A 14,716-nucleotide genomic window follows, 5' to 3' on the forward strand; every position below is an offset into this window, starting at 1 on the left:
ACAATTCAACCCACCGCATGTTTAATATCTTGGAGGGAGTCTGGGCAGTGCAGCTAGATGCATTTGTCAAAAGTAATCAAAAGTGGCTGGGCGCGGTGGCTCACACTTGTAATCCCAGTACTTTGGGAGGCTGAGGCGGGTGGATCACTTGAGGTCAGGAGTTCAAGACCAGCCTGGCCAACATGGTGAAACCCCATCTCTACTAAAAATACAAAAAATTAGCCAGGCAGTGCCTGTAGTCCCAGCTACTCAGGAAGCTGAGGCAGGAGAATCACTTGAACCCAGGAGGCAGAGGTTGCAGTTAGCTGAAATCACGCTACTGCACTCCAGGCTGGGCAACAGAGTAAGCCTCCATCTCAAAAAAAAAAAAAGGGGGGGTCTACATAAATCTGATTTTTAAAAATAATAGTTCTCTTTGGAATTAAATCAGATACCAGTTTAGAAATGTCTTTCCCACTGTCTTTTCTACTATCTCTCCTGACCCCTAGTCCAACTTCACGGTAGTGTCTCTGTAACCTGATAAACCATAAACAGGGATTCTCTGCAGCCATTAAAAGCAAAAGATGTAGTGGGTATAGTTTAGTTGATAACTTAAATAGGTATTTTTAAAAGCTACAAGTCTCATACAGCATGGAAGTAATTTGTTGTGAGAATTGTAAGGAGCTAAATACTATTAAAGATTGCTTTATGAAGTTTGGGTTTGTTTGCATTTTTGTCTTCTATTGGAATTCTTTCTCCCAACACCCTTACTTCTCTCCATATACCTGCCTCTCTTCTCCACAAACAATACAATTTTGCTTTCTAGTGCTATGAGGACCTCAGGGAAAGGAATTCTATAAATGCAGAATATTTTTTCCCCTTATTTCAGATCTTTTGCATAATACAGAATAGCAGTGTTTTAATTTTAATAACCATACTTTTGGGAAGTTCGCTATAGAATTTAAAAATAACTATTTTAATGTAACAAATGTCAGGCTTTTTTAGAACTAAAGTTCAAGGACTGGGTTTTTCATTTTGTTTTCCTAAAAGTATTTTTTTTTAAGTGTAGAAAAATTAGTTTTCTGCTTTCTGTTTAGTTTATCTTCTACCTCATGCCCTCTGTAATCACCGTTATCATCTAACACCTAGCCCAGTGCCAGGAGCATATAATAAATATTTGTTTAATGAGTGAGGAGGAAGTATTATTTTTTCACATACTATGGTATCATTATTTGTTTGACCCAAAACAATTTTTAGATTTAAACATTAAGGAAACTAATATTATTAGTATGGTTTATAACTTAAATGATAAAGCCTTTTTCCTGTTCATTTATGTATCTTAAGGTAAGGGTAAGTATAGTAATGATAAATATATCAGGTATTTGTACATTCTTTGTCAGTTGAAAATAAGGTTGTTATATATTTGCACTGAAATTAACATATGTTGCTTTCACTTTATGTACTATATTTTAGAAGCATTTAATTTGAGATAGAGTTAATACATAATTACCCTATTAAACATACTTTTATTTTGTTACATACACTCTGTAATCTTACTGATAAGTTGGGTCATTGTTGATTTTTACCTTAACCAGCAAATTCTTATACTCGTATAGAAGTCAGTTGTAGTAATCAATATGTAATAGGGAAAGAGCTTGAAAATGAGTCTATAAAAAATTGATTTTGTTTCTCTTTAGATGTGTTCTACCCAAAGTGTCTTGTTTTGACCAGGAAAAGAAAAAATACTGTTACCATTTCTTATTTTAACTATGTTGTGTTGTTCTCTCATGTAGTGATAATGCTTTTTGAAGGAGGAATAAATGTAGAAAGACGACCCAGGAGCACGTACAAAAAGTTTCTCAGACTCTGATGCAGTCTGCTTAGTGCTCTTCCTCTGCTAAATTAACTGACCAACCTGGGCCTGAGGACAGTATTTTCCTCTGAGCAAAGTTAGAGAGTTTACAGGATACTAATCTTACTTCTTTGTCTTGTTCCAACCAGCAGAGATAGCTAGTCTGAATTTGCTCGCACAGTGTGATTCTCTTTGCAGTAATGGGTATTGTTGCTAGTAAGATACATAATCAAAATAGTTGAAGATTTATTTTGAAATATTTTTCTTCCTTGTTATTTACTTTTAAAGAACATCTTACATTTAGTAATTCCTTTTTGTTTAATTCTTTTCCCATCCACCTCTGCTTTGAGTGGTGGTTTTCAAATTAAACCATTTAAAAGCTAGAATCTGCTAGAAAATATTCTCCAGTATGTAAATGCTAGGTAGAAATTAGTATGTATTAGAATTGTCATGTGAATAACTGTTCACTAATCAAATAGGTGCCTGTGTTCCTAGCAATTAGCAAGTGCCTTGAAGAAACTAATGAGAAAAAAATTATTTTTCTTATATATGACAGATCCGTACTAACATACTTGTAAATTAACAAGTATGTTAATTTACACATTAACATACTTGTTTATACAATCAGGAAGTGAAGTAGTACAGTTTTTTAAAAACCATAATTGGTGAAATTTCTATTCATATTAAATAATCTATGACAACCAGTTCATAAGTTGAATTTCCACTTAGCAAGATGTTGAAGTGAGTTTAGGCCAGGCGTCGTGGCTCACACCTGTAATCCCAGCACTTTGGGAGGCCGGGCAGATCGCCTGAGGCCAGGGGTTCAAGACCAACCTGGCCAACATGGTGAAACCCAGTCTTTACTAAAAATACAAAAATTAGCTTGGCATGTTGACGGGCACCTATAATCCTAGCTACTCGGGAGGCTGACGCAGGAGAATAGCTTGAACCCAGGAGGCAGAGGTTGCAGTGAGCCAAGTTTAGTTGAACTAGCTAAGAGGCAAACGGCAATAAAATGTGTTCAGTGACCCTCTTAATATATTCTGAAGTGAAATACATCTCTGTACATTTGTCAGTAACAGTGAAGCAGCTTTTTGCTAAATAGGTCACTAGGTTTTTTAAAGCAGAAGATTATGCCATTTGTTTTGATTGGATGAACCAAATGTTTCACTAAACCACATAATGTGGAAAAAAACGCAAGTATTTTTCTATAGTTTAAATGTAGACATCTTGAAAATGAATAAGTAAATAATCTAATAAATCATAAAGACCTTTTAAATGGTTTTCATTGTTTTATGAGAAACTGATTTGTAACTTTGAATGTAAGTTATAAAATAATGTTACTTAAATATGACCACTTTACATGAATGTTTTTATCTGATTTGCAGAAATTCAAGGTTATTTCAGTATTATTCTTTAGAGTGAAAGAAATGTAATCATTCCATCATTAACAGTGTTTTCACAGGGTACTACTGTGTAAATGCAGAAGGGGTGAGCCCTTTGGTATGGGAGAATTAATTGAAATTCTTGTAATGAGACTAAGAAGACAGCTTCTTCACCTAACTCAGTTATTCACAGCTAACTTAGTGGTCTGAGGTCACATGTTTTACTAAACACCTATCTAGCCATAGGATAGCTATTTTTAAAAAATACAGTAAGCCAAGACCTAAAGATAAGAAGTCACTTCTTTTGACCAGAGAAGTGGACAAACGTTAAAGTAGAGATAATTACCTCTAGAGCTTTCTGGTCACCATCACAACTGATTGAGGCTAAAAGTAAATTAGAAGGACCAGAGAAACTGAGAAAGAAAGGAGGGAAAGAGAGAAAATAGAAACAGGTGATTGTGCTGGACAGTTGGAGTACTACTATTGTTTTATGTACCACATTGGAAGTCAGTGTCATGGGATGCCGTTTCCTTTTATTGTATGTTTTTTCTTTTTAATTTCTTAATCTAATTGAACAAATACACAAGTATCTGCAATTGTATTGTTGTAATGGTTAAAATAAAAATACATGGTTTTTATTCATTTATTGTCAAATACCAAAATCTTACTTAGAACATTAATATGCTGCACAAACATTGCTATGTCTCACTTTATGGGTGGCCTTTAAAAAAAGCAATAAGACCATTCACAAGTAAGTTGTTTCACTAATTGTTAAGAAATATTTTTTTTTATGGAATTCCTACAGATTAAAACATCTGCTCACTAAGCATTTCTGGTGAAATACCTTTATATGATCATATATAGTCATTACATTCCAGCATGTCTTTTTACTCTGTATTTATTTGTGTCGTTTTGTCCTCTCCCCAATTATTAGAATTTAAAAATATTGAAAGCAAGAATTGTGGCCGGGTGCGGTGGCTCACGCCTGTAATCCCAGCACTTTGGGAGGCCGAGGCGGGCGAATCACAAGGTCAGGAGATTGAGACCATCCTGGCTAACATGGTGAAACCCCGTCTCTACTAAAAATACAAAAGATTAGCCGGGCGTGGTAGTGGACGCCTGTAGTCCCAGCTACTCGGGAGGCTGAGGCAGGAGAATGGCGTGAGCCCGGGAGGCAGAGCTTGCAGTGAGCCGAGACCGCACCACTGCACGTCAGCCTGGGCGACAGTGAGACTCCGTAAAAAAAAAAAAAAGCAAGAATTGTTAGATTTCCACAGTGCCTAGCCCACAGAGTTAGTGCTTAGTAATTAAGTGTGTCGATTTAATTAGATTTTATTACTGTCTTCTAGACATCAACTAGTCAGGCAGTCTTCCGTCTCCAGTCTGGCATCTGCCATCTCTTCCGAGAAACTTTAATTAACAAAGGTTTTGTGGAAATCCAAACTCCTAAAATTATTTCAGGTAAGCTGCAAAATATTTCTCTTAATTTTTAAAAATAAATTTGCTAGCCTCAGAGTTGCTTTATATTAATAAAATTTTTAACTTGAGAATCTGGGTGTCCATTAAGGTTTATTGCCATGAGACTACTATTTTGAAGACCATCTTACATAGCAACAATCATATATCACCAACATTAATAAGTACATTTTCTTATTCCAAGAGTCATTTTGTGATAATGATTGTAAAGTGAGGCAGTAACACACAAAGCAAGATTCTTGTTACAGAAGTTACACCAGGAACTACTTCATTATATAGATTTCTTTTGAAATTAGTATTGCAGTTTTGTTTTGTATAAACTACATTGTAAAATCAGTAAATACTAATGATGGGAAAATTTTTTTGAGACAGAGTTTCGCTCTTGTTGCCCAGGCTGGAGTGCAGTATTGTGAATTCGGCTCACCGCAACCTCCCAGGTTCAAGCGACTCTCCTGCCTCAGCTTCCCAAGTAGCTGGGATTACAGCCATGCGCCACCACGCCCTGCTAATTTTGTATTTTTAGTAGAGACAGGGTTTCTCCATGTTGGTCAGGCTGGTCTCGAACTCCCAACCTGAGGTCGTTCGTCTCAGCCTCCCAGAGTGCTGGGATTACAGATGTCAGCCACTGCGCTTGGCTAATTCTTATTCTTGTATGAGAATCTTGTCTTAATCATTTTACCCTTTTTAGATTTGTTTAACACGAGAAAGTGTGTCACAAATGGCATTTTGTTACAAATTCAAAATTGAACATTGTATTCTTAATAATTAGAAAAATGATTATTCCAGCTGCTGGGGAAATTTTTTTAAAAAGGGAAAAATGATGAAGAATATCTTTTTTCATTTAAAAAAATTTTTTTTACAGCTCCAAAGGGGCTTTAATAGTTTTGAAATTGATGCAGAAAGCGAGCATATATATCCGCAGAAGTGAAGTAAAAGCATAGCCAAAGACGTAAATCTGGTTTAAATATAAACTATTTAGAATCACATAGAAGAAGACATACATAGACTATGATTTAGCCACAATTCTTCATTTTCCAGTTTTTCTTAAAGTGAACTGAGTATAAACTTTTTAACTAGAAGTTTGCATTGATAAGCTTACAATTGATTATAATAATGTAAATATAAATGTTTACATTTCAGCTGCCAGTGAAGGAGGAGCCAATGTTTTTACTGTGTCATATTTTAAAAATAATGCATACCTGGCTCAGTCCCCACAGCTATATAAGCAAATGTGCATTTGTGCTGATTTTGAAAAGGTTTTCTGTATTGGACCAGGTAAGATTTTGGCAGTTATGTTTTATCCAAGTTCATTAATTGTGCAGTAGTTACAATGTTAGAAATACATTTTACTTATATAATGTACAGACACTTTGAAAGCTTAAATTATTTTATCTGCTGACTACACAAATGTTAGACTTTGAGGTAGAGATGATAATATATTTGGGTAGACATTTTCCAAAAAAAAAAATAATAATATGGTCAATAGTACTTTAAACAGTTGAGTATCGTTCCATGTGAATACAGTTGTAAGCATTATGTGTTCTTACAGAGGAATGCTGAAGAAAATTTTTATCTTGAGAATATATCATTATAAAAATGCATTTTTTTGAAAATATACACCATCTGAAATATACCTAAGTATATATTTTAATATACCTACATGCAGTTAGAACAGAATTAGCTCCCATTTGGATTCTTTTCAGCTCCCCATCAGCAGTAAAGAGCAGGTAGTTGCAGTGGCCAAAGTAATATATGTTTTTGTCCTTTGTAACTTCTTACTCTTGTAAGTTTACAGTGTACCTGTGTCTAATTTGCTATCAATTTTATTCCAGAGCTGTTCTGTTTCACTATTTTGTTTGTATTGTCCTTACTATTGGTAATGTGCTGATGTCCATTAGAAACTACTAACAAATATCATATATTTAATAAATTATATTAATATGGTTTTTAAGAAATGTTTGCTAAAAGTCAAGCACAGGCACATAATCATATGGCAGTTTCTTTTTTGGAGCTAATTATAAGTGAAAAGCAGTTTTACTTTATTCTTTAAAACTTACCAAGTTATTTTATATATCTTTTTTGATAGCTTAATAAAAATTAAATACCTGCTAATAGAGAAACTAGCAAGATCATTAAGGGTCTTAATTTTCTGAATTTATTAACTAGTTATTTGTTGAACACCTGCTGCTTATATAACCTTGTGCTAGGTACCATGTACATAAAAGAAGAACCAGCCAGCACTTCTCAAATGTTAATATGCACACAGATTACCTGGAGATCTTGTTAAAATACAGATTCTGATCAGTAGATCTGGGGAGAGGCCTGAGATTCTGCAGTTCTCACAAGTTCCTGGGTAGTGTTGATGCTGCTCATTTCCCGACCATGCTTTGAGTGATAAGGGAATCAACATTGTAGCCTGCCCCCAAGACTGAGTAAGATATGCATATGTATCACAGTCATAGGGAATAATCAAATAATTTTCACAACGAATAATCAGATTGTCCTATACAGTCAGCAAATGGGTGTTAATTATGTCGTATAAATAGTAAGTATAAAAAGAGAGAAAACAGAGTGTGCTAGAGTCACCATAAATGAAAATTCAAACTGAGATGTGCTTTAAGGACAGAGTAGGATATGTAGACAACAGAGATGGCGTTCTAGACGGGAAGCAGAGTAAGTAAAGAGCAAGAACTACACAAGAAAACAAAATAAGACAAGTTAGTATTAAGAAGTGAGAAATATAGGTTAGGATTAACTTATGAAAGCATAAAGGTTTTAGGGTTTTTTTGTCATTTTATGTCTTAACTACGGTAGTCATTTGGGAACCACTGTAAGTTTCTGAGCAAGAAAGTGTTATAGGAATATTAGTGATGTGAAGGATGAGTCAAGCTAGAGTCAGGAAGACTAGGCAGGAGGAAAAGGCACTGAGGATATTAAGTCTGGACTGGATATTAGCTGGACTGAGCTAGTGGCCTTTTCCTCCTGTCCAGTCTTCCTGACTGTAGCTCGACTCATCTTTCACATCACTAATATTCCTGTAAATGACTACTGTAGTTAAATGGAATATGTATATTACTTTATTTGTAGAGTTTCACGTAGTTTGAGTCAGGTTTTAATAAAATTGAGAAGAACTCACTGTCTTGGTCATAATCGAATATATTTTTAAATATTGAGAAGACACCTCAGGATCTTGCATTCCCCCAGGGTTCTCATGAACCTCTCTTATTAATTTACATTTGGTATGGCTTTTATTGCATGACCATAGGAGTTTGTAATGAACTTGCTGTCCAACAGAATGTGCAAACAGGTGGTTTATCAGAGGTCCTTCCAGCCCTATAATATGAAAATAATGCCACTGAAATCCTACTAAATACAGTTTTGTATTTAAATCCCAATTTATCCAAAATCAAAAACAGTATTTGCTGTTTATTTCTTTTATTAAATTCGCAGTATTCAGAGCAGAAGACTCTAACACCCATAGACATCTAACTGAGTTTGTTGGTTTGGACATTGAAATGGCTTTTAATTACCATTACCATGAAGTTATGGAAGAAATTGCTGACACCATGGTACAAATATTCAAAGGACTTCAAGAAAGGTAAAAAGTATTTTATACACCTAGATGGACTTAATTTCAGATCAGTTTGGGCTCTTTAAAAAAAAAAAATTCTTCAATTTAAACATGCAAACTAAGTTTCTATGAACATATATATAAAGATTTATCAGTTAGATGATCCATTTAATTGGTTAGAAAAATCCACACTCAGAATACTGCTTCTGGATTCAAATCATTTGGGGGCTCAACTAATTAACCTCTATTTTGCTGGTAAATTTACCACATTGTGAACAGTCCAACTGTATTTTGTTGTTGTCCTTGTTTCCTTTATACTGACATCCCGAATGTCTCAAGAAATACGGCATATGTTACTTTTAATAGTTTATTATTTGGGAAATAGTATGAGGGTAATGCTTAAGAGGTTGGATTCAGCAACATCCAGATAGCCTGAGTTCAAATCCCAGCTCTGCTGCTTCTCTGTGTGGGCCTTGTGCAGATTATTTAACTCTGTGCCTCAGTTTCCTCAGCCATTAAGTGGAAATAGCATTATTACCCACCTCAAAGGTAAAAAGTTCCTTCAGTCAACTGAATCTGTCGACATGTAAATTAAGTCTGGTCAAATGTGGTTAATTCTTAAATCAATTTATATTTACATTGAGTGCTCAGTAAAGATTAGAAACTAGTAGACCGAAGGGATGTTTAAACCTATTTGGATCTGATGAATTAACATTTGCAGAAATATTAGATGTGTTCTAGATGTTCAGAAAATTGAATTATGTAGAATGTCCATTTAGCTACACCCTCAAAACTGGCAAAGAGCTCTTCCCTTTAAAGGTCATTGAAAGTTGTTTACTCATGATGATGTTTAACATGGGGAAAATAGGAAAAGAAAATAGAAGTGAGTCAAGTTGATTAAGAAAGTCTCTATTTTTCCCTCTTTCTGTATTCGTGACTATATTTCAAGTATTAGGTAAGCTATAATAGTCTAAGCTAGCATTTTAATAACTGACAAAGGATCATATTAAAAATTTTTATTTGGGGGCCGGGCGCGGTGGCTCAAGCCTGTAGTCCCCGCACTTTGGGAGGCCGAGACGGGCGGATCACAAGGTCAGGAGATCAAGACCATCCTGGCTAACATGGTGAAACCCCGTCTCTACTAAAAAAATACAAAAAACTAGCCGGGCAAGGTGGCAGGCGCCTGTAGTCCCAGCTACTAGGGAGGCTGAGGCAGGAGAATGGCATGAACCCGGGAGGTGGAGCTTGCAGTGAGCTGAGATCCGGCCACTGCACTCCAGCTTGGGTGACAGAGCGAGACTCTGTCTCAAAAAAAAAAAAAATTTTTATTTGAAGTCCAGCAATTTATTCCTTATTGATATATTTGATATGTTTCATTGGTATTTTAAAAGAGTTCAAAAATACGAATTTTATTTACTACATTGCAAGGCTAATGAGTAAGTTTAAGAATGTAGAAATTGGCCAGGCACGGTGGCTCACGCCTGTAATCCCAGCACTTTGGGAGGCCGAGTCAGGCAGATCACTTGAGGTCAGAAGTTCAAGACCGACCTGGTCAACTTAGCGAAACCCCATCTCTACTAAAAATACAAAAATTAGCCGCGCATGGTGACATGCACCTGTAATCCCAGCTACTTGGAAGACTGAGGCAGGGGAATCATTTGAACCCAGGAGGCGGAGGTGCAGTGAGCTGAGATCATATCACTGCACTCTAGCCTGGGCAACAGAGCAAGACTCCGTCTCAAAAAAAAAAAATAGAATGTAGAAATTAACTACTGATCTTATTTAAGAATACTGTAGCGTAAGTGCCAATATTTCAAGGCATTCTCTGCAGATCTGTGCCTTTGAAGGCTAATTAATTGCAGACAGCCTTTTTCTTTTTATATCTTTGTTCTCTAAAACATTTTGATGCAGTTTATTTCAATCAATTTTCAATGGTTCATGGAACAACTGATAACATTTTCCTTATAAGACGAAATATACTTTAGAACTACACTGAAGGAACACACACAGCTTTTCTCATTTTCGGTTCACATTTATAATTCAAGAAAGTTTCAGAAACTCATTTTTTTTAAATACTGATAGCTTCTCTATTAAATAATAGAATTTGACATTTCCACTTTGATATTTATAACAACAGACCAAGCATGAATTTGGGTCCTTGGGATTAATCAAATCTCTACTTACAAATTGGACTCAAACGCCGTTACTGCTGAACTTTTTCAGTAGAGTTAAGGTGGCAATTTGAAAATAAAGCCGCCTTTGTATGTTCTTCAAGTCATTTAGGAATTTTAAATTTTGGTGTCACCTGTTTATTGGATTATCTGGCCTGTGTCATGTTCCTCTCATGTTTATCATTAGTATTTACCTCTCATAGAAAAATACATATACAAATGTATATGTATTGTATTGTATGTATATGTATTATATATATATCCAAATATGTATATGTGTATAAAATACATATATAAATGTATTTTAAAGTATTGACAGTCATATTTTTGTACTACCATTGGTAGACATGATGAATGAGAGTTGATATATAAAGGAAAGAAAAGCTGTGTAAAGATGAATTGGGGGCCAGGCTCAGTGGCTCATGCCTGTAATCCCAGCACTTTTGGAGGCTGAGGCGGGCAGATCAGGAGGTTAGGAGTTTGAGACCAGCCTGGCCAGCATGGTGAAACCCCGTCTCTACTAAAAATACAAAAAATTAGCCAGGCATGGTGGCACACACTAGTTGTCCCAGCTACTCAGGAGGCTGAGGCAGAAGAATTGCTTGAATTGCCGAGATAGCTCCACTGCACTCCAGCCTGGGCAACAGAGTGAGACTCCGTCTAAAAAAATAAAAAATAAATAAATAAATAATCAATTATGGGGTCTTTCTAACCCTTATATCAAGATTTTAATAAATCAATGGCTAAGCTTTATTCCCATGAAAGTCTGTAAGATCAATCAAGAAATGATGGTGTTTTAATTTCGAGAATATAAATTCTAGGCCAGGCGTGGTGTACATCTATAATCCTAACACTTCGGGAGGCCGAGGCCGGCAGATTGCTTGAGCCTAGGAGTTCGAGACCAGCATGGGCAACATGGTGAAACCCCGTCTCTACAAAAAGTAACAAAAAGTTAGCCGGTCATAGTGGTACATGCCTGTAGTCCCAGCTACTCAGGAGGCTTGAGGTGGGAAGATCGATTGAGCCCAGAAGGCCAGGGTTGTGGTGAGCCAAGATTGCACCTCTGCGCTCCAGCCTGAGCAACAGAGTGGGACCCTGTCTCAGAAATAAAAAAAATAAAAGTAGAATGTAAATTCTAGGTAGAGAATTCTATATATAAAATACAAACGTACTTTTTTCTGTGTATAGAATATAAACATACTTTTTTCAAGTCTGTTGATTGTGGAAAACTTTCAAACACATACAAAAGGATGTGCAATAGTCTAATGAGCCCCCATGAACTCACCAACCAGTTTCAATCTTTGTCAACCTGTGGCCAATTTTGTTTGCCCATTTCCCTCATTCACTATTATTTTGAAGCAAATCCGAACCTTTTTTTTTGAGACATAGTCTTGCTCTGTCAACCCAGGCTGGAGGGCAGTGGCACGATCTTGGCTCACTGCAACCTCCACCTCTTAGGCTCAAATGATTCTCCTACCGCAGCCTCCTAACCATGCCCAGATAATTTTTGTAGTTTGAGTAGAGATGGGGTTTCACCATGTTGGCCAGGCTGGTCTTGAACTCCTGACCTCAGGTGATCCACCTCCCAAAGTGCCGAGATTACAGGTGTGAGCCACTGCACCTGGCCAAAAATAAACTTTTTAAATCTCAATAAAATATCATCGTCCATAGCAGAAATTCAGCTCAGTGCAATAAACATTGTCTTGTACCTTCTGTATATATAGGGTAAGCATTGTACTATAGAGATTATCAAAATGGGAAATTGGCACTTCTCTGAACATACAGTGTAATATGGATGCGGGAAGATAAGACAAATACTCATTAATTTGGTCTTCCTCAGTGATAACAAGAATTGTTAAAGAATTAAAAAGTCAGATTTTTGTAATGCTTTATAAAATGGGCATTTTATGTTTCTAACTATATTAACTGATATGAGTTATAAAGAAAATTTTTAATCCTTTGATGTTACTGTGGTTACAAAAACATAAGATTGAAAAATGGTGTTAGATATTTTAAGTATTTAAATTTCATTCTTTAATAATTTGATACGCTTTTCCTGGTGTATATACTGATTCAAAGATTGATTTTTGTATATTCCCACAGTGACCTCTTGTGGAGGAAACATTTATCTCACACATTTTCTTAACTAAATCATTCTGCAAATAGGTTTCAGACTGAAATTCAAACGGTGAATAAACAGTTCCCATGTGAGCCATTCAAATTTTTGGAGCCAACTCTAAGACTAGAATATTGTGAAGCATTGGCTATGCTTAGGGAAGCTGGAGTCGAAATGGGAGATGAAGACGATCTGAGGTTTGTCTTTGTGATTTTGTTTTTTTTTACTCTAAGTTCCAGAATCCATGTGCAGAACATGCAGGTTTGTTACATAGGGACACATGTGCCATGGTGGTTGGCTGCACCTATTGATCCGTCCTCCAAGTTGTCTTTGTGATTTTTAAAACCTTAGTAATTTGGTTTAAGGTAAGAGAGAAGGAAAATATTAATAAATGATTTTTTTCACCTGATACACTTATATGTTATTAACTTTGGTATACAGTATGATGCTGTTTTATATAATGTGTGATCTGAAATAAAAATGTTTACTATGGTTTGCTTAAGTTTTCATAATTTTGTTTATAAACACCATTTTCCATTATTTTTCCCTCATGTTTGTAACTCTTTAAAGAGTATAGGGAGTTTTGCCTGTGATTTATGTCTTCTAATATGTTACTTCTCTTTCCAAATCAGTGGTATTAGAGAAAGTAGACAGCAGTCTAAATCCATCCCCACACAGGATCGGGGTATAAACTGTTAACATCCAAAAGTTATAAAAGTCAATATTGTTTATATAGTATCATACATACTATATTATATGTAATATTTGGTATAGAGTGGGTATTTGTTTTCTCTTCTCCCCTCTGGTCCCTTACGACAGACCTTTACCCACAACCCTCTCCTACAACCTGGAAAGAATAACCCTCCCAGTGTCCCTGGTATTCAGAGTACAATCTAAATTCAGATCATAAACAAATGATGTCGTTTAATAAAGATTGAGGCTGGGCATGTTGGCTTGCGCCTGTAATCACAGTACTTTGAGAGGCCGAGGTGGGAGGATCATTTGAGGCCAGGATTTCGGGACCAGCCGGGACAACACAGATCCTGTCTCTACAGAAAAATTTAAAATTTAGCTGAATGTGGTGGCACACACCTGTAGTCCCAGCTACTCTGGAGGCTGAGGCAATTGGGTCACCTGTGCCCAGGAGTATCAAGGCTGTAGTAACCCACGAGCATGCCTGGGTGATAGAGTGAAACCCTGTCTGTAAAAAATAAACAAACAAAACATGTAAAGGTTGAAAATTTCTATCTACTTATATTTTATTCAAGACTTCCTTGAATGATTCCTTTAAACCATCACAATACTTATGTATTTTAGGAGGGAAAGGAAATTATTATTGTCACTTTTTAGGGTTTTTCAAAAAACAATTCACCCAAAACCGTTTATTTTTGTTTAACAAAAATATACATATATATGGCTTTAAACATTGCCTACATTGCTAGATGATATTTTAAGGCAAAATAAAAATCCTACAAGCTTGAGTAGTATTTTTTTAAGTATTTTAGAAATTGTTTTTACATAGGAAACTAAAGTAACTACCTCTTGGCTATAAATGTAACATGTTCATATAAACACTATTTTAAAACCTTGGATAATACTAATTTTTATTTCATAAACCATTGATAAAGAGTACCAAAAAGGGAAGACTATTTCATGGCAAGACTAGCCTATATTAGTGTAGCGAACTTTTATTATGTGTAATTATAGGAAATTATTTCATCCATGATATTTCTGAATCGATGAATTGCTAAATTGTTTATTGCTTTAATTAAATATTTGAACAGCATCTAGTAAGCGCTGAGTCACTCTACCAAGGTATACTCATAAGTGATTTTCAATAGGACTTGCCTTTTAAGAAAAGAGCAGAATAGACAACTGCATGTTTTGGCCAAATTTTGTAATCCCTTGAGAAACTTAAATAGAAGAAGTTCCTTATCAACATTTTTAAGTTGCCGTTTCATCTTCAAACACTGATTTCGCGTTTCTTTTTCAGTACACCAAATGAAAAGCTGTTGGGTCACTTGGTAAAGGAAAAGGTAGGACTCTTGTATATGCTGGATTTCTTTTTCTAATTCTGAAATGTCTCTTGGGACTAAAAACAGTTGCAGAGGGGACTGAGCTTCCTAGAATGGTGTGATTCTGGAATAAATAAAAACTTTAGAGGGA

The 14,716-nt window shown here is 35.6% G+C and overlaps 1 protein-coding gene across 2 annotated transcripts in view; it reads left to right on the forward strand.

Annotated features, from left to right (window-relative positions):
* DARS (aspartyl-tRNA synthetase) overlaps positions 1-14,716 on the forward strand; it is a 103,320-nt gene that overhangs the window by 70,213 nt on the left and 18,391 nt on the right. For both annotated transcript variants that reach the window (XM_011970272.1, XM_011970270.1), the window contains 5 exons: positions 4,566-4,677; positions 5,833-5,967; positions 8,143-8,290; positions 12,601-12,747; positions 14,544-14,586. In XM_011970272.1, the coding sequence (XP_011825662.1) occupies positions 4,566-4,677; positions 5,833-5,967; positions 8,143-8,290; positions 12,601-12,747; positions 14,544-14,586 (585 nt within the window). The remainder of the gene's footprint in view (positions 1-4,565; positions 4,678-5,832; positions 5,968-8,142; positions 8,291-12,600; positions 12,748-14,543; positions 14,587-14,716) is intronic.

The sequence above is a fragment of the Mandrillus leucophaeus genome, unplaced genomic scaffold (genome assembly GCF_000951045.1).
Source record: "Mandrillus leucophaeus isolate KB7577 unplaced genomic scaffold, Mleu.le_1.0 Scaffold94, whole genome shotgun sequence".
NCBI classification, from domain to species: Eukaryota; Metazoa; Chordata; class Mammalia; order Primates; family Cercopithecidae; genus Mandrillus; species Mandrillus leucophaeus.